The sequence below is a fragment of the Colias eurytheme genome, chromosome 21 (assembly GCF_061535395.1).
Source record: "Colias eurytheme isolate Ceu_HAF_F1 chromosome 21, ilColEury1 Martin Lab GWU primary, whole genome shotgun sequence".
In the NCBI taxonomy this organism is placed as follows: domain Eukaryota; kingdom Metazoa; phylum Arthropoda; class Insecta; order Lepidoptera; family Pieridae; genus Colias; species Colias eurytheme.
In genome coordinates this window covers 2154347-2175860 of record NC_143000.1, presented here as the reverse complement: position 1 = coordinate 2175860, position 21514 = coordinate 2154347, and the positions used below count along the sequence as shown (strand labels likewise).

The following is a 21514-nucleotide window of genomic DNA, read 5'->3' as shown; positions in this document are numbered from 1 at the left end:
TCTATTGAACGCTACGCTAACAGAAAGCCACTTGACTAGGGGGGCAGATGAGACGTATTTTTATTAAATATTTTTTATACTATAGGAATATTATGCCTATAATTGCTTGCCTATCGAAAAGTGGTCATGGCAATTTTTAATTAAATTAACTTTTATCGATTTTTTTTTCATCACCTTCATACTTTTGATAACCAAATGAAATTTATTTGACTGATAGTTTTTGATACACAGAATATGCCTAGGTATGCTTGCCTACTCATTTCAGTGTATAAATACCTGGCAAGCAGGTGTAAACAGGTAAGTCAAAATAGGTGAAAAAAAAGCATATCGGTGAAGGACGATCTCCCACGGGCTCTCCTGCTAACATGCATCTCACTTTGTTGATAACAATCAGTTTTTACAAATAATAAAAAAATCGATTTTTGCGTAGTATATAGATTAAACTACCGGATACAACTAGTATTTAAAATTTAATTTAATTTTAATTTAAAATTTAAAAACCAATCCATCAATTCATACGTTTCCCAAATGCCACTGCTAAAGTAGCAACTCCCATGTGGTAACAGAATTTACTATCTTCCTGGCAAGAAGCATAACAAAATTAAAAAAAAAAACATAACACCATATTCTAAATTGAAACAACAGCAGCCAGCATTCTCATTAAAATTCCACATTCTAAATTCAAATTCAAATCCAGTGGTTCCCGCGTAATGGCGATGGTGAAGAACAGCGGTATGGCGAACATGGTGCGTGGGGACCGAGCGCTCTGCTGGAGCATACCTGATGAGTGGACATTTGAAGAGGCCGCTACTGTGCCTGTGGCTTACGGCACTGTGTATTATGCTATGGTGAGAGTTTTTAAAATTCAAATTCAAATTATTTATTTGTCAGAATTGTGGTAATACAAGGTCACATGATTAAATTAATAAAATAGTCCACACATTTCGCCAAACAATTGGCATACAAATTTTTCACGATTACATTACAGATTAAGTATATAAATTTACATATTCAATAACATTAAAATTAACACGTTTTTATTAATACATATCACGATTTGAAAAATTCATTTAAAGAATAGAAACATTTTTCCGCTAACCATATTTTCGATTTAGATGAAATTAATCAAATACTTATTTTACAGATAATTTCATTTAGGTCACAGTATATTTGCAGGTCTATAGCTAGACTATAGATTGCAAAGTAAAGTGCTCTGATCGATATCTAATGAAATTTTTATATGACTGAGGAAGCCATAGATTTTTCACATATCTCTGTTGTCTATTAGTTTATTGGGCAGTGTTTAATTGTTACTTTGTCTAAGGCCCCTGGTACGTTTTAAAATTGTCCCTCACATTTCAATCATACTTTGATGACATGCTTTTTACCACTTACCCAGGTAATGGTGGGTCAAATGCAACGTGGTGAGACCATTCTGATCCACGCTGGGTCCGGTGGCGTGGGACAAGCGGCCATCAACGTGGCGCTGCATTATGGTTGCGAGGTCTTCACCACCGTGGGGACTGCGGAGAAGAGGGCCTTTATTAAGAAACTGTTCCCACAACTTAAAGGTATGTAGACTGTACACTTAACCTAGGTTACCTAGGTAATAGTTGGTTAAATGCAACGTGGGGACTGCGGAGAAGAGGGCCTTTATCAAGAAACTGTTCCCACAGCTTAAGGGTATGTATACTGTGTACTTAGCCAATTAAACTTCGTAATAGTTGGTTAACACTTGGCCAACTAAACCTAGGTTAAATGCAACGTGGGGAATCCATCCTTATTCATGCAGGTTCTGACGGCTTTGGGGCGTAAAAAATGTAAAACTTTCCCAAAGGTTAGGTAGAAAACTGTTCTATATTCCCTCAGTCCCTGAATCACAGACACAATAGAAAATCTATTGTGTCGCGGCCCGATCGGGCCGCTCGGTGGTCAATGGGATATTCTGCACCTATACGTGAAAAAAAAAATAATAGAATTTATATTTCTGGTTTTATGGCATTTATAAAAAAATAATTTAATTTCTCAACAGATAGCCACATCGGCAACTCCCGTGACACGTCCTTCGAGGACATGATCCGTCGCGAGACAAACGGCAAGGGTGTTGATATGGTTCTCAACTCACTGTCTGATGACAAACTACAGGTTCGTTTTTAACACATTTTATTTTAGTAAAAAGATATCATTTAAAAGAATTGATTTTACCAGACCTTTTACACAATATTTTTTAAAGGCGAGTTTTCTTGGTTAATATTTGTATACCATTCTTATGAAATGTTACTTTTTTTATTAAAACTTCCCGGATCCAACCATTTTTTTAGTTTAACTCCTTACTTTCTTCTTTTCATTGTCTGACTAACTTCTTACCAGGCTTGTCCTTTTCAACATCTCATTATATTACTACATTACTAATACTTTCCTTTTACTAAATTCTACTAAATTAACTATCTACCTTTTTCAATCTTCCAAGGTTGCCTGGAAGAAATCGCTTCAAAGCGATAAGCGATGAGCAATTTGTACGGTGAAGATTCATTTCGTATGTTATTGTATTTAATATGTTTACATTGTACAATAAAGTGTTTATTATTTATTTATTATTTAAATTTTCTTCACAAGGCGTCCGTCCGTTGCCTTGGTTACCGCGGGCGTTTCCTCGAGATCGGCAAGTTCGACATCAGCAACAACACGCCCATCGGCATGTACTTCTTCCTCAAGGAGACCTCCTTCCACGGGATCATGTTGGACTACATCTTCGACCAGAGCTTTGAGTTTAGAAAGGTTCGTTTTGTTTATTAATGCTTTTTAATTATAAAAATCTTCAAATTTTTTAAAACAATCTTTTCAAAATTTTCTACATACTTGATGAGTTGTTATCATTTGTACTACGTTTACGTCAATATTTACACTTTAAAATAATAAAATACTTACCTAAAGCAGTTATTTCTCTTCTCAAAAAAAATTATAAAATTAACTTTTTTCCAAATTAATAAGGTAATTACTACGAAGCCGTTCTATTTGCTGAATTCGTCTCGTTTTTTCAATAAAAATCATCCAGATATGCTAAATTTTCCCATCTAACATTTATATACAATACCTTTTTACACATATCCCCTACTAATACAAAACATGTACATTCTCATGATCCGTAACCTAAGGTTGCCTGGAAGAGATCGCTGTATTAGCGATAAGGCCGCCTTTTTGTACGTTTTTCTATTGTCTATGTTTTTTGTTATTATTTTTGTTTCTAGTGCAAATAAAGTATTTATTCATTCAGTGGTAAAGTAACTGCCTACTGAGCCGACGGTCCCGGGTTCGATCCCCGGTCAGGGCAAATATTTGTGTGATGAACTCAATTATTTGTTCTTGGGTCTGGGTGTTATTATCTATATATATGTATTTGTTAAATATTATATTTATCGTCGCCTAGTACCCCCAACACAAGCCTTAATTGAGCTTACTGTGGGACTAGGTCGATTTGTGTAATAATGTCCTATAATAATATTCATTCATTCATGTATGTACACAGAAGTTGCAAGAACTCCTCCTCACGGGTATAGAGAGTGGTGCAGTCCGACCGCTCACATACTGCACGTTCCAGAAGAACGAGGTGGAAACCGCCTTCAGATACATGGCTGCTGGCAAACATATTGGCAAAGTGAGATATTATGTTATTATAAATATTGTTGAAGTGAAACTTCTTCATCGGGGTTGGAAAAAAATTTAGTGTAACATTTTTTCGTTACGCGTGACATTTTTCCGTTATGCGCTTTCTTTTTCTCATCCCTACCACGCGTGATTCTACGTATTTCTGTAAAGTTTAAATTATTTTATTGAAAAAATAAGGTCATAAAGAAGTTTCACTTCTTACGTGTGTACACTAGTACACGCAAACATTTATTTTCGTTAATATCTACTACATTGATATTATTTAGATGATTTGGAAGAGTGAGAACTTGTTCATTATCTTTATATTTTTGAAGTGAAAACTTCTTTAGCGGCGTTGAGCCCTTTTTCTGTAATGGATATAAAATCTTAAACTCGCGTCAGGACACGTGAGCTGATCGAAAAAGCGTAAGACGGATACCATTCCAAAATATCAAACATGCTCAACGTTAATAATCAAGTTTTCACTTCTGCCGGCACTCCCGGAGTGCAACCCGTCTTTTTTTTGCACTAGGTAAGTAATCATTATGGTCATCACCATTACCAATAGTTATCACTACCAAGACATTGTTATCAACATTGTATCTGTACAAATGAACAGCTTTCGGTTATTATACAGGGTGTCCTACTATTGGTATACTAATCGCATAGGGACTTGTAGTCTTGTATACACTGATCATATAAAAAATACAAAAAAAAACAAAATTACGTTCTTGAAAATTCATGTTTTCTTCTCTAGCTTCGCGCAGCCGGCATATACCGCTTCGCTAATATGAGAATTTTGTGTATGTGTGTACACATAGAGTTTTAAGAATTCATCTATCCGAAAAAAAATGCGTCTGGAATTTTATAAGTATTTTTTACGTACTCAGCGTATGCAAAACTATAACCTCCTTTGAGCTTAGTATACCAAAAGTAGGACGCCTGTATATGACTCGTTATACTTATCATTATTACTTATACCAATATTTATCAAGATTGAGTTCTTCATCATCGAAATAATCATCACTACTATTATCACCCGCGCTTTTTATTACTCATCATCGTCCATCATCATAGTCACCATTCTTATCTCCATCATGAGAATTAAAAACAATATTTTTTTGTTTTCTAGGTAATTGTAAAGATCCGTGATGAAGAACGCACAAACCGTCCAGTTAAACCAACTACCATGCCTGTTAACGCTCTGCCTAGGTAAATCATTGATATTTTCAATTCATTTTTTTTTTCATCAACAATTTTGAATACAAGACAAATTGACGTTATTATTTTTTAAATTAACGTGCAATGATATTGTTATAGTGGTTCGAAAAGAAATAAGAACCCTGGGTGGGGCCTTAGACAAAGTAACAATTAAAAAACGATAACGAAGTTAGAAAAGGCAAAAATGTATGGGATCTAATGTCAATGTCAATACCATACATTTTTCCTTTTTTAACTTCGTTATCGTTTTTTAATTGTTACTTTGTCTACGGGCCCTGATCTGATAATAATCGGTAATGGATGCATTATAAGAATACGACTAAAATAAGATTTATAGTAAGAAATACAAGACTCATTGTCAATCTTTGCATGTAGCAACAAAGGTTTTGATGAAATTGATATTTTTGGTTTTAAAGCATTGAAATGCTTAAAAATATAAATTTATAAAGGTTTTGATTTTAAACATTCTGTTTTGTAAATCATAATTATATCTAATTGTTATTTTTTATTAAATAGTGCTTATTATTTAACTTCAGTTACAATTTTAGTTTCACTCACCTAAAACCTAAGTTTAAACTGACTGACCGGTTGGCTTGGTTGGTAGTGGCCCTGCCTTCCAAGCCAGAGATCGTGGGTTCGATTCCAACCCGGGGCAAATATTTGTGTGATGAACATAGATGTTTGCTCTGTGTCTAAGTGTTAATTATCTATATAAGTATTTATTTAATACTAGCGGTCCGCCCCGGCTTCGCCCGTGGTACATGTTTACGTTTTCTCTACATAAGAACCATCCTCGTACTTCAAGGAATATAATAAAAAAAAAATTATCGAAATCGGTTCAGCCGTTCTCGAGTTATGCGCTTACCAACACATTTTGCGATTCATTTATATATATATACTAGCGGTCCGCCCCGGCTTCGCCCGTGGTACATAATATTTACGTTTTCTCTACATAAAAACCATCCTCGTACTTCAAGGAATATAATAAAAAAAGAATGATCGAAATCGGTTCAGCCGTTCTCGAGTTATGCGCTTACCAACACATTTTGCGATTCATTTTTATATATAAGATTAAAAAAAAACTAAGCAACCATTTAAGTTAAACTTAACTCCCAGGTACATGTGCACAGACGACATGTGCTACGTAGTGGTTGGTGGTCTCGGAGGCTTCGGTCTTGAGCTCGCTGATTGGCTCATTTTGAGAGGAGCTAGAAAAGTGTTGTTGACTTCTAGAAGAGGCATCACTAATGGATACCAGGCGTCGAGGTTGAAGTGAGTAGCATTATTAATAACTAGCCGTCCGTACATATTTCGCAATAAAAGGTAGCTTGCTCTTTCTCAGGGTCTAAAGATTATCTGTGCCAAATTTCATCAAAATCGGTCCAGTAGTTTATGCGTGCTTGCTTTGTCGCTCGTTCCGCGCTCTCGTTTGCACTTCAAGCCTTACATGGAACGCCTCAGAGCGAGGTAACGCCGCATGAGTCATGTTTTTTCGTGCGTGCAGCCGGCTCTATCGAATTATAAGACGTCACGTCAAAAAAAACAATGAAATAAACAATTTCAATTATTTCCTCACAGAGCTTGGGCAGGATACGGAGCGGATGTGCAAATCTCAACCCACGACATCACAACAGAAGAAGGCTGTGAGCAAATGCTCAAAATGGCGAACGCCATGGGCCCAGTGGAAGCCATCTTTAATTTGGCCGTCATTTTGAAGGACTCCATCTTCCAGAATCAAACCCCGGAAACTTTCAGGACGTCGTTCGGACCTAAAGCCGTGGCCACTATGCACTTGGACAAATACTCGAAGAAATTGTGCCCGAAATTGAAGTGAGTAATGTTATAATCTTTTTTTTCTAGAGGATTTATTGCTATAGAATTAAATAATCATAATTAATATAGAAAAAAAACACGCATAAATTATTGTATTGTCACTTATCCTTAATAAGTGTACAAAGTTTGAATAAAATTTGTCCGTTTAAGTGCCGATTTTTCAATGCTTGGTTAAAACTAGGGAATGCAATCCCGACTCGAGATTGCAAATTCGGGATCCCGCGGGATTAGAAATATCAATCCCGCGGGATCCCGGAATTTTCGGGATCCCGTCTAATTTAAAAAAAATGTTGAGTTCAGATGACTGAAAAAGCTAATAACTGCTTGTTTGTGATTTGTAAGGTTAACTCAAATAACATATTACTCGAAAGAAAATAAAAACCTTTATTCTTTAATCTTACCAACTAAATAATAATCAGGTGGTAAAGAAATTAACGAAGATAAATTAGGTAATCAAAACAATAAGCTAAATAAAATGTTAAATGACTCCTTAAAAAACAAAGGGTATTAATAGTTTTATCTGCTAAACGGCATCTAATGTCCGTTGCAATGTACCCCGCTGCTGAGAATGCCCTCTCCGACTCAACGCTGGTTGCCAACAGCGTGGCGATTCGCCACTGGCGAAGCAATTATACAGGGTGTAATCGTTAAGTGTGCACAGGCGATTATTCCGTAACTATTGCAGATTTCAAAAAACTTTTAACTGATATCGAAAGCCCTTTACCTAACGAGTAAAATGACATTATTAACTTTTTATAAATAAAACGAGAAATATCCAAAAATGTGACTTGAAACGCTCCCATATATTTAGTATGAAATATGACTATTTCATACATTTAATATGAAAGGTTTTGCTTATATATTTGATTTTGTGCTTTAATTACTTCGCTAATTTTAATGAAAGTTCATTCAGAAACTGTAAATAGAGCTCGATGTGGAATACAATGGTATTCCATATCGAGGATGGCATTTCGAACATTTGCTTTGAATACAACATGTATGGGAAATCAAATGTATGGGAGCGTTTCATGTAACATTTTTGGATATTTCTCGTTTTACTTTAAAAAAGTTCTTATTGTCATTTTACTCATTAGGTATAGTACTTTCAATATCAGTTTAAAGTTTTTTGATATCTATAATAGTTATGGAATAATCGCCTGTGCACACTTAACGATTACACCCTGTATGCAAACTGCAAAAATCGCCCCCTTGTTCCTCCACACTCAAACAAATCCATTTCTTTTTTAATGGTAGATTCTAATTTGTCTAAGCTCGTGGACGTGGATATACGTGCAAAAGGACTTTTAGAAGCCGCTTGCGCCCCGAGTGGTTGTGTGTTGCGTCGCTGACCACTGCCGCCCAATCCCGTCAATCTCGAACGGGATCTCGTCATATAATGCGTCGGGATTGATCCCGAAAAATTACACGAGATCTCGCGAGATCGGGATCCCGCGGGATCGGGATTGCATTCCCTAGTTAAAACTTATCCGGTCAATAAAGTATTACACGATAATATTAAAATGTCACGTAAACTATCAAATACGGGCAATTAGAATACGTTTTTAAAATGGTAGTTTTATACATTATTCGACGAATAAGTTTTAACCAAGAAATGAAAAATCGGCCTTTAAGTGGGTAAAATCGAATCTAAAGGAGTCGGTTACATTTAAACATGAAGCTAATAAAAGGGTGTTAAAAACTGATTTCTTTACAAGTTGACATGTCTATGTTAGATTTCCTTTGACATTTTTATGAATAAAAATAGAGAAGAAAATTCTTATGATTTGGAAATTCGATGCAAGATTTCTTTTTATAAATGTTTATGGAATACAAATGGAGAAGCCAGTCCTTTTGAAAACTAACATTGGATGGACAAACTTACGGCTTCTAGCATAAACTTTAGCATAGTGTAAAAGTTCGTATAACTCTTTACTTTCTTGGTCGAAAATTAAGGAAAATAAATGTAATTAATAATATTGACGACGCGGTTGGCGCAGTGGTAAAGTAACTGCCTACTGAGCCGACGGTCCCGGGTTCGATCCCCGGTCAGGGCAAATATTTGTGTGATGAACTCAATTATTTGTTCTTGGGTCTGGGTGTTATTATCTATATATGTATTTATTAAATATTATATTTATCGTCGCCTAGTACCCACAACACAAGCCTTAATTGAGCTTACTGTGGGACTAGGTCGATTTGTGTAATAATGTCCTATAATATTTATTTATTATTTAATATTTATTTATTTATTTAATTTTAATTGAAGACATAAATTAGTTAATTATAAGTAGCCCCAATATTTATCAGTTGCCCAGTTTCTCCATCTGTCTGTCTGTCCGTCAGATAGCACGTAACTTTTCTGAAAATATTAAATTTTACCCACGATTCATGCAAAACTTATTCTTCTATCAAAAACAAGAAAACAATAAGTAAATACAAAAGTTAAACGATAAATCCATAACCATTGGTTAACTTATAAAACTGACGTTTTGTAATCGTACAACCTTTGAACTCGGGCCATAAATCTCTTGTTAACAAATGTTTCTGATTTACTTGCCACGGTAACGTTCCGTTTAGGTTTAATCGCGTGTTTAACAGGTGTTTGGTTTAAGTATTTCTTATGATTTACAGCGTTTATATTTTTAGATGAAAAGTTGATAAAAATGTTTTATTTATGTCAGTCAAACTCTTGATTTCATTATTTATTTCTGATTTTCTGAACTTAATGTTTTCTTATTTTTCATTATTTTGTAGTACCTTAACAACATTAATGCAATAGTGAATTTGATGATTACAACACTTGATTAATTTGTATTTTTAACATGAGACAATCTTTTAGTATTTTAGACGACAGTCTCTTTTTTATCGCATATAAATATATGAACGTGGAATAATTATTACAATCGACCAAACAAATCCTTTTATTATAACACTAGCGGTCCGCCCCGGCTTCGCCCGTGGTACCTACATGTTTACGATTTTTTTCATAAGAACCATCCTCGTACTTCAAGGAATAGATTCCGCAGCGCACGCAATGACAGAATTTTTATTAAGGATTTTTTTACACCTTGGGTTAGGTATATTATTGCATTTTTGGTAAGGATCTCTAATTTTTTTGAAAATGCAATATAGCGTATATTGCTCAGTGAAGATGCAGCTTTCTAATGGTGAAAGAATTTTTGAAATCGGTCCAGTAGTTTATGCGTGAAAACTATACATACATACATACATAACTACAAACCTTTCCTCTTTATAATATTAGTATAGATGTCCCTCTATGTCCACGTAAAAATTGTATAATAGATACCACATTGAATTACCAAAAACGAAAAAGGCACATCAAAGCCTGTCAGTGTTATTACAAAAAAGATGTTAAACAATGCCTAAACACGTGTTTAGTTAAACAGCATTTAGAGCTTTAAACTCTGTCTAAAGATGTGTCTAACTTTCTCTATTACAAAACAGTGTTTATCTTTTGATTAGCTAAAACATCGTTAGGCAGCCAAATGTTATTTTAAAATAGCAACACTACATAACTTTCGTTCAAATGTCTACAGTTCATTCCATAACGTTCCTTTTTAAGTAAATCAGTTACGTGATCCTATGCAGAAAATTATGTTTAAATTGTTTAAATAGTCTTATTATATATTTGGTTGCTTGTATTCTGCGAATATTTGTACTATTTTAATGAATACGCTGTTATACACAGCTGTTATAAATAAGTTTTGGAACAATGAAAATAATCTAACAAACAACAGTTCGAAGAAATGAAACGCGCTTGTCAGTTTGTCATTGTCAGTTGTCACAAATTATTGTTGCGATTTGTATCTCTATTTGTATTTTCGTGACGATCGTTTATGTAAATTTAAAATTAAAAAAATAAAAAAAAATATCCATGTAATCTAAATCTTCTCTATCAATATCATCAATTAATAATTAAATCAATCAAATAAACAAATAATTAAATCAATGAAGCCTAGATCCATTGCTATTGATGTTTTTAATTTGTTTTAATGTTTTTAGTTTTGTTACAAAATTTTTATAGCTCACACTCACACAGATTTAATTATTTAGCTGTAACTTTGAGGTTAAATAGGACTTTAGACAAGCGTTGACTCGTGTCTAAATTTAAACAGTGTTTAAACAGTGTCTAACACTAATCAGGGGTTAAACACGGTTTTGTAATAGACAATTTTTTAAACACGTGTTCAACATGCGCTTAACTTTTTTGTAATAACAGTGTGTATGTTTATTATACCATAAACAATGAACGTTTGACGAGCGGATGTACAAAAACACACAACCATCATAGAATCAACTATATTTATAAACTTAACTATATAGTTTTTTCCATCCGAATAAACTTTTTCATTTCGCGTGGCGAAGCTGAATTAAACTTGTTTGTACGCAAACATACAAGTTTTATAAAATCAATACAACTTCGGTTTATCAGTTCAAAGTGTGTCTATTTTTTATCCTATCTGTATTTTATTTGTGCTGCAAATATTTGGAAAATCGACAGTTATCCAAAAGTTCGGTAACTTTGTTTGAACTATAACAAATTACGAAGAGTTTTTAAGCACATTTTCTTTGTTTATATTTATCGAGCCTATAAATAGACACAGATGGATTACGGAAAATTGTTTGTTTTATTTATGGAAAGTTTGTTTTTGACTATCACGGATAGTATAAAACAAAGTCGCTTTCTCTGTCCCTTCTCTTCTCTCAAATTTTAAGTAAAAATATAATCATTCATTTTCAATCAGGGACTTCGTAATATTCTCGTCCGTGTCATGCGGTCGCGGTAACGCCGGACAGACCAACTACGGCATGTCGAACTCAGTCATGGAACGTATTTGCGAGTGGCGTAAGAAGCTCGGCCTACCGGCCCTTGCTGTGCAATGGGGTGCTGTTGGTGATGTAAGTATTGCATACTACACACAAAACTACAAACTACAACACACTGCACTAAACTAAATACACTGCAACTGCACTGTGGTATACTACACAGTAGTCTGCACTTCACACTGCACTACACACGACTCAACAGAAAACTGAGACCATGAGAACCGCTTCAATTTTTTTGTCTTTTTGCCTTCCTCGACTATGTACTTGCCAACTGATTCTTATTATTATCGTATAAAAATTTCGTATATTCTTATATTTCGTTTCATGGTAATAAATAGTACGTAAAAGCACTCAAATAAAATTGTGAGTAAAACAAAATTTCATTATTATAAATTTAATAAATAAACCAATAAAATATTCAGCTCGCTACACCTCTTAGCTAAAGTTCCTTTCACAGCTCTTGAACGGTTACAATGAAGTAAGCTTTTTACTTTTATAAATGCAGATAAAAACAAAATCGAAATAAAATATATTTCAATATATTTGCATAATTAAATCTATATTATTAAAGTGAAACTTTTATTACATCGTCTCAAACTTTTTGGTCTGTGTAGCGCATGTCGCGTGTATCGCCGTCACGCGACATGCGCTACACAAAGCAGTGTTCGGAACCGTTCGAATAGTTTCAGTTTTACCGTGGTTTCATAAAACCACACAACATTTTTTTTTAATATTAACGAAGGAGACATAATATTATATTTATTTTTTACTAGATTTCCGCCCGCGGCTTCGCCCGCGCAGTCATTAGAAAAACCCGCATAGTTCCCGCTCCCGTGGGATTTCCGGGATTGCGTCAATTTCCCGGGATAAAAAGTAGCCTATGTCCTTTCTCGGGTATCTAAATATCTCCATACCAAATTTAATGTAAATTGGTTCAGTAGTTTAGGCGTGATTGAGTAACAGACAGACAGACAGAGTTACTTTCGCATTTATAATATTAGTATGGATGAGATGTTTTAAGCATAATCTGCTTACAACAACAAGAGGTGGTGTGACATAAGTTACAGAATACGATGTCTCTTGAAATAATTAATTTACAACTTAAAATGAGCATACAAATCTAAAAGCTATTTCCTCTTCCTTGCGAATACTTTCTCGCCTTTAATTAATCACGAACCACAGCCTACATTTTTCTTTATATTTAAAAATAAATTCAAAGCACACGCACATAACACTTTCCCATACAGGCTCAGTAATTATCGTTAAAAAACGTAATAATTATTCGTATTCGTAGCTCCTCAAAACTCATTAGGTATAGAGCCTTTGCCGTCGTGTGACCTGAATTTATTCTTTTGTACCTAACGCGTCGCTTTGCTGGGAGTTTCAAGCGTCGCTGAGAGTGCTCGCTGTTTTCATGTTTAACATATTTTGTAAGACAAACTCTTTTAGTTGGTCTGAATCTTAAGATTAGATACGGAAAAACAGGTTATGGACTCATCTTCAATACCTTTTAGATTTTAGTATAAAATTATTAAATTAATAAAATGTGAAAAATTATAACTATTTTACTAGAGGAAATTTTCAGCTGGACCCAATCAAAATTAAACAACAATAATACATTTCTAAATATATATATTTTATTTTGCATGTGCAGTATATATATTCTTGCTTTTCAGTGTTTCAGAAATCGACTTTTCAAAAATTACAATAGCACACTTAGTTAACATGTAAGATATGTGCTCGAAAAAGGACAACAACAACATATATGGCATATTTTTGCCTTTACTTTACGATTTTAGATTGCCACATTTCCATTTTTTATTTGTTTTTTTCCGTAGTAAATTAATAGTTAGTATGTGAATTTTATGTCTGCATGATGTAAATACCTGTATTTGTTTGTTACATTACGTTAAAAATAATAAGTATCTAATTAATGGTTAGTTCAGCAATGTAAACAAACGTTGATAATTCTTATAATTAAATAATCTTAATATATACGTACAATATATAAAATGTTTGTCCTCAATGGACACCTAAACCACTTAACCGATTGCAATAAAATTCGCACACCATGTGCGATCCAATTCGATCCAACTTGAGAGATAGGATAGTTTAAACATGTGCGAAGCCGGGGCGGACCACTAGTTAATCTATAAAATAACTATTACCACAGGTGGGTCTAGTAGCAGACATGCAGGACGATGATGTCCAGCTTGAAATCGGAGGAACTTTACAACAACGTATCTCCTCCTGCCTGTTAGCGCTCGACAAGTTCCTGAAGCAGGATGCTGTGATCGTTTCCTCTATTGTTGTCGCTGAGAAGAAGGCGGGAGGATCTGGTTGTGGCAATATTGTGGATGCTGTAGCTCAGATCATGGGTGAGTTACGTTACTATTTACTTTCCTGAGAACCAGTAAAAAAGGGCTTTTCGGGCGCTTTTTTTCCAAGAGTTTGGCATATTTTTGTTAGTTTTATTGTTAATTTTCAAAAATTATCGTTTTCCGCGATAGAATAACTTCACTTATTGTGCCTTATTATTCATTCCTTTCATACGAAATTATCTGAAATTTGTCTGAATTCGCGTTTCAATTATATATTTACAATTTAAATTATTTATCAACTTGCATTTTCCCGAATTCTGTTATTGAAATTTCCAATAATATTATTGCAATCAATCTGTTGCAGTCAATCAAATTCTGAGAAATACAATATAATGATTACTAATTACTTGCACCCTCCAATAAATGTACAATTTCCTTACTGAAAACGTTAACCTTAGGAAGGAAATTCCTTACCAATTAATAAAATTTACACCAATATAATAAATATTTTGCCCAAAGGTATCAAGGATCTCAAGACAGTATCTCAGCAAGTGTCTCTCGCCGAACTGGGTATGGACAGTATGATGGCGGTGGAAATCAAACAGACGCTCGAGAGAGAGTTCGAGATCTTCCTCACAGCGCAGGATATTAGAACTTTGACGTTCGCTAGGTAAGTGATTTATATGAAACTAGCTTTCCGCCCGCGGCTTCGCCCGCGTTTTCAAAGAAAAACCCGTTCCCGTAGGATTTCCGGGATAAAACCTATCCTATATCCTTTCTCGGGTATCAAAATATCTCTATACCAAATTTCATGCAAATTGGTTCAGGCGTTAAGGCGTGATTGAGTAACAGACACACAGACAGAGTTACTTTCGCATTTATAATATTAGTATGGATTAAAACATTTATTTTTACAGGCTAGTAGAACTAACAGCACAACGCGAAGCAGCAGCATCCACGTCAGTGTCCGCAGTCCCAGTGGCCGCTGAGGGTGGAGTCGGTCTGCGGGTGCTGATCAGGAACTTCGGGGATGAGAAGGTGGCTAGCGAGCCGCTGGTCTACATGCCCACTATGGTCAGCGATGGCACTGAGGTAAGGAATATGGCATGATAATATTGAAGTATTTGTAAATGGAATGTAGTGAAGAGGGAAAAAATCAATTTTTTACCCGGATCTTTGTTATTTAAACTTTTATTTTAAAACCAATGCCACACTTTTTTTCATAAAAAAAAACAATCCATATTAAGCTATTGCATAGCTTCTATCGCGGGCGGCGCGGGGACCGAATCCAGAAATTCCGTAACGAAAAACCTCACGCTCCCCACTCCGACGGCCACGGAGGTGTGGCTTGAAGGCATAGCATGCAATAGCTTTACCGCGGCAGTCCCTGAGGGCCACACGTTTTCTTTTTATTTTTGTGGGTCCATAGGTTGTTTCAACAACTTTAGAATTTGTGAAAGCATTTGATTACGTTGACGTAACAAATCGTTTAAAATTCAATTATAATCGAATTTCATGAAATACATCATATTATTAAAATTTTTTTCGTTTCTTATTTTATTTAAACACTTGACACACAAAACTAGTTTCCGTTACATTCATTTTCCTGTCATCTTAGTTCAATGGGTTTCCAGGGATCCATCCTTGGTCCACTTTTGACCGACACTTTTTTTTACACTTTTTTTTTGTTTTGCCCTAGAACGAGATAACAATAAACGACGAAGAGCGCGTAATATTCATGGTGCCCGGTTTGGAGGGCTGTGCGTCTGCACTAGAGCCGCTGTGCAAGAGACTGCGCTTGCGTGTGTGCGTGCTGCAGCTCGCCGGCGACGCGCCCAGCCAGGAGCTGGAGGCGCTGGTGGACGTGCTCTACACGGTGAGTGTGTGCTCTACATGTGCGTGCTGCAGCTCGCCGGCGACGCGCCCAGCCAGGAGCTGGAGGCGCTGGTGGACGTGCTCTACACGGTGAGTGTGTGCTCTACATGTGCGTGCTGCAGCTCGCCGGCGACGCGCCCAGCCAGGAGCTGGAGGCGCTGGTGGACGTGCTCTACACGGTGAGTGTGTGCTCTACATGTGCGTGCTGCAGCTCGCCGGCGACGCGCCCAGCCAGGAGCTGGAGGCGCTGGTGGACGTGCTCTACACGGTGAGTGTGTGCTCTACATGTGCGTGCTCTATATGAGTGTGCTCTACATGTGTGTGCTCTACATGTGTGTGCTCTATATGAGTGTGCTCTGTATGAGTGTGCTCTATATGTGTGTGCTCTATATGAGTGTGCTCTACATGTGCGTGTGCTCTATATGAGTGTGCTCTATATGAGTGTGCTCTACACGTGTGTGCTCTATATGAGTGTGCTCTACATGTGCGTGTGCTCTATATGAGTGTGCTCTATATGAGTGTGCTCTACATGTGCGTGTGCTCTATATGAGTGTGCTCTATATGAGTGTGCTCTACATGTGCGTGTGCTCTATATGAGTGTGCTCTATATGAGTGTGCTCTATATGAGTGTGCTCTATATGCGTGTGCTATACACGTGTGTGCTCTACATGCGTGTGCTCTAATGCTTGTGCTCTACACGTGTGTGCTCTACATGCGTGTTTCTTTACATGCGTGTGGTCTATATAAGTGTGCTCTACATGGTGAGTAAGCTCTACATGCACAAACTAGGTGTGGAACGTACTATATATTTTTATTATGTGTCATCTAGTTTCTCGCTCTATGTATGCGAGAAACTAGATCTCTGTGCTCTATATGCGCTAACTAAATGCGTAAAATGTGCTCTACACGGTGAGTGAACTCCACGTGCGCAAACTAAACGTATGTCCGATTCAGTTGTTGTTGTTTTGGAAATTAACGCTCTACCACTCTACATAGAGATGGTACTCTACTTTCTGCTATTTATCTCTACAACTAAATTATCATTTGGTTATAGAACATGAAGTCCCGCCTGAACCCCGGTGCTCCATACATTCTGCTGGGTTACAGTTTCGGTACTATGGCCACTTTGAGACTCGCTGCCAGACTTGAAAAAGAAGGTAATTTCGTTTTTATTTCCTATCAATTTTTTTGAGTTTACTTTTTCATTTTAATTAATTTAAATTTAATTAATTTTGGAAATTTGATTTTAATTAGATTGAAACGGAATTATAACGTAACGACTGATATTTTTTACAGTCACAATTAAAAGTTCGATTTTCAGAACATAGCAAATTATTTCAAAGCTCCAAAAATAGATTTTTTTTAATTAATGATATTTCCATATTTTCCAATGCTCCAAAAAAATTTAAAAAAGAACTTGCCTTTCATAACTAACAATAATTATTATCTTTCCCACAGGCCACCAAGGCACAGTATTCTGCATAGACGGTGCTCCCGACTTCCTCTACGCAATCCTCTCAATGAACTTTAACTTCAAAACTGACACACAATTACAGAACAACCTCATCTGCCATTGCATAGACATAGTTGCCCCCAATAACGATGTAACCGCCACTCTTTTAGATAAGCTTAACGAAATAGAATCCTACACAGATAGAGTCCAATACGCGGTCGATGTCTGTCCCATACAAAATAACGACTACTCCAAACAATTCATCGGCAACATGGCCGTCGCTTGCTATTACAGACTCAAAATGATCATTAATTACAAACCAGAAGACTTCCCCAAAATAAAAGCCCCCATTGTCCTCTTGCGTCCGAAAGAAAACCCACCTTTCGTAACTCTTGAACAAAATTACGGTCTCGATAAATTAACTGAGGGTAGTGTTACCGTACATTATTTAGAAGGAAACCACAATACGATATTGGAAAACAAAGATTGTGCCAATATTATAAACAAAATTGTCAATAAAGATGCCAATCCTAAAACTTCTACTAATGTAGTAACTAATATGGTGGAAAAACAGAAATCTATTCAAGTTTAAGTAATTTCCTTATATTGACGAATTAACTTATTCTTTTTATAAGAGGCACACTTAATTTATTTAAGTTATTATTATGGATCTGTTAGGTTAGCTAAGTTATAATAAGTTCTTCGAGTGAAGACCAGTACCAAAATAAATATTCACTAATTAGATTCTGTTGTTTAAGAGTTATATGTAACTATATTTATTTGTTATTATGTACACGGGGTTTGTTTCGGGAAAAGTAAATAAAGTGATTTTTATTATGACTGTGTTTTCTTGTTTTATTCCTATCCTTTCCATATGCTTGCTATTTCATTAATCATCTATCCTGAACTTTCGATTATCCTTTTATTTCAATTTGTCCGTCAATAAAGTAAATCTTTATATATAAAAATGAATCGCAAAATGTGTTGGTAAGCGCATAACTCGAGAACGGCTGAACCGATTTCGATAATTCTTTTTTTATTATATTCCTTGAAGTACGAGGATGGTTTTTATGTAGAGAAAACGTAAATATGTACCACGGGCGAAGCCGGGGCGGACCGCTAGTAAAATATAAAATTGAAAATAATTTGCAAGTAGTATAGGATATACATAGGTCTATATGACCTTACCTTTACCGTACCTTTTTTCTTATGCTCGTTTTCTATTAATTATAGATACCTTTGTTCAAGGCACTTTTATTCAGTTATTGCCAATAATATATTTCATTTGATCTTTTCATATGATTCAGTTATAATTTTGCTATCTTATAAGATTTTCGGTTCTCATAGCACCCCGTTGAGACGGATGAAATACAAAGAATTTATAGCGTGCTAAAACCGATTTATTCCTTAACTCGTTATTTTTCCACTAGTAAAATATCCACAAAATACTATTAATTTTTTATATATAGTCTTTAATTTACCAAATACATATTAACGTAATACAAAACTGGAATAATCAAGTACTGATTTATTGGTATCCAATTATCTATCAGTTAATTATGTGCTCATTTCAGAATTAAAGGCATAACGGGATCGCTTATGCCTTTTATTAACATTAATGTGTTTTATTTAAACGCATTAGATCAATACTATCCGAGTGTTAGAGTATAAATTATTAGTATGTTCTTTTCTAAGGGCTGATTTTTCAATCCTTGGTTAAAACTTATTCGTCGAATAATTTATAAAACAACCATTTTAAAAACGTATTCTAATTGCCCGTATTTGACAGTTTACGTGACATTTTAATATTATCGTGTAATAATTTATTGGACGGATTTGAAAAATCGGCCGTAATTCTCATAAATCTTATTTGAAAAATATAGATTGTACGACATTTTGAATCTTATCGATTAATAGTACTAAATTTTACATTTTTATTAAATTTGAAATAGTAACCTTTTAGATCATCATTTCCACCACCACTTCTCCGTTGATATTTTTTTACAAATAAATAAAGATAAAATACAATCAAAGTGAATAAAACTTACAGTTTTACCTCCCACTTCATACCATATTATACATTTTAATTTCATCATATAGAAATATACCTACCTATGACTTTTTTTTATAGTGGGGAAATCTTCCAAAGATTCCCACGGCCCCCGGGGAAGGAGCCGTGGGTTATGTCGGATTCTTAACGACTAAAACCCCACTGTGTTCCATCGAGCCGATCTAAGCCACTACGATAGATTTAGAACGTTTATCTTTGTCCATAGGTACTCCCAAAACTATACTTCTAACAAAACACGTGTTCTGCTTGAATTTAACGACCAAGAAGCATAACGACACTTCAATTACATGACATTCGTTCTCACGTAGGCCTGTCACCGTGATTTATGATTTGTATGAAATTTCACTCCGATTTGGACGTGTGACATTAATTACGAGTTAAAGGTAACAATTGCAATTAATTTGAGCTTACAGCTTTCTTATGCTTGGAATAATCGTATTTGGATTGATATGTTTTACTCTTGGTTTTACTCTTGAAATTATCAAATTAATAGCAAGCGTATACTCTTTCATTACTTAGATACTGTAAATAGATACATTTTTAAAAACAAAACTAAATCGAATATCAATAGTAAATAACTCGTATACTTTATTCACAACGTTTCACCGAGGTTTATTATTTTATTAAACACGTTATAATGAAACTACGATTAAAACCAGAAATAACCATTTCATAGCAATCACTTACACTTACATTACATTATATGTAAATATCCCAAAATAACATCAAAGCATCTCTAACAGGTATGTGAATACGTAACCCAGTACATTTTCCATTAAATCTTGTGTTTTCCTCAAAACGCCAATACAACACAACCGCAAGGCCTTCATAAATCGTCCTCTCAGCAAGCAAGTCGTTCCAGTTCCCCTCATAAATAGATTGGAGTAATTTACCTCCTCTCTGTACACTATAACGGTAATGTGCCCGGCCCTTACTATGGGTAGATAATGACATAATCTCGAAAGTTTCTCGAATTCTCTTGGTGTCAATTTTAGCATCACAACATAAAAACCATATTATAATACTGTTAATAATGTACGTAAGCAGGGCTTGCTTTCAAGCATTTTATACATTTTACAACGCTTTTCGTACAATGTAACAAACAAATTATATCAAGAAGTAGTGACACAAATTTTTAGGTCTTTAATTTTTAGGTTATTATTTCGTACATTTCTTTATTATTTGTAAATTATAATTAAGTCTGTGCATACAACATGAGTAATCTAAATTCAAAATTAATAAAATCCAAAAAATGAAATCGAACCAAGACAAATTCATTTTAAGGTCGACAATAAATAGTAGCACTTAAAATTGTGAAAGGTAAGCCCTGAATGTTCACCTGAATATGCACACGCAAGCTGTTAGAACATCATTAACGCTCCTATATAACATTCACTTAAGTTAAGGCTGTACAACTCACAGGAATTTGTAGGCTTTCCGTTTCTTAGACGCTTTGGCAAGATCACACTTTTGATGTGAAACGTTATTAATTTCCTAGATCCTACGTGATTTAATAGAATGCTTTTTGTAAAGGTTTATTGTTTAAATATGAGCCCAATGTTAGATTTAGTTGAAATTTAGTGTACTATAGCTAGCTTCCATGAAAGCGTAAAAATCTATTGTAATTTAATTGACAATATTACAAGTAGAGTCATTTACTAGCTCGCTAGGTTATGCAATGTAAAAAGATAAATTGGTTAGATAAAAAAAACACAATAGCAATATTTAATACATATATTTATTCAACTTTTCTATAAAAAATCTGATATCCGTACACTTCTGCGATGAATGATTCCGGGAACACCTGAAATAAAAAAGATGTGTGGCACTTGGGGACTGCCGCGGTAAAGCTATTGCATAGCATGCCTTCATCTTCAAGCCACACCTCCGTGTCCGTCGGAGTGGGGAGCGTGAGGTTTTTCGTTACGTAATTTCTGGATTCGGTCCCCGCGCTCAAGGCCCGCGAAAGAAGCTATGCAATAGCTAAAAAAAATGTAAATTAAAACTTCAACATTAATTTTGACGTAAAAAAGCGTGTTATTTCTATTTTATAAGTAGGGAGAGCGGGGATGAAAGTCACATTTTTAGCTTTTTTTATGTAACTTCCAAAATACGTTGTTTAGGAATGATATTTGTATACCAAAAGATAGTGTAATTATTCTGTTACAAAAGAAATAAACGTATTTTTGTGTAATATTATCAATTGTAGAAATATTTTGTATTTTCACTCTTAAGAAAAATGTGACT

General features: G+C 35.0%; 1 protein-coding gene across 1 annotated transcript in view; it reads left to right on the top strand.

Annotated features, from left to right (window-relative positions):
- Positions 1-18033, top strand: part of LOC149898942 (fatty acid synthase-like) — a 72639-nt gene extending 54606 nt beyond the window's left edge. Inside the window, exons 27-41 of the mRNA XM_090114490.1 lie at positions 698-848; positions 1400-1571; positions 2033-2145; positions 2617-2778; positions 3527-3655; positions 4778-4857; positions 5983-6138; positions 6445-6696; positions 11466-11619; positions 13721-13925; positions 14388-14538; positions 14786-14960; positions 15568-15744; positions 16798-16900; positions 17202-18033. Coding sequence (XP_089970616.1) covers positions 698-848; positions 1400-1571; positions 2033-2145; positions 2617-2778; positions 3527-3655; positions 4778-4857; positions 5983-6138; positions 6445-6696; positions 11466-11619; positions 13721-13925; positions 14388-14538; positions 14786-14960; positions 15568-15744; positions 16798-16900; positions 17202-17788 — 2767 coding nt within the window. The 3' untranslated portion in view covers positions 17789-18033. The remainder of the gene's footprint in view (positions 1-697; positions 849-1399; positions 1572-2032; positions 2146-2616; positions 2779-3526; positions 3656-4777; positions 4858-5982; positions 6139-6444; positions 6697-11465; positions 11620-13720; positions 13926-14387; positions 14539-14785; positions 14961-15567; positions 15745-16797; positions 16901-17201) is intronic.
- The last annotated feature ends 3481 nt before the right edge of the window (positions 18034-21514 follow it).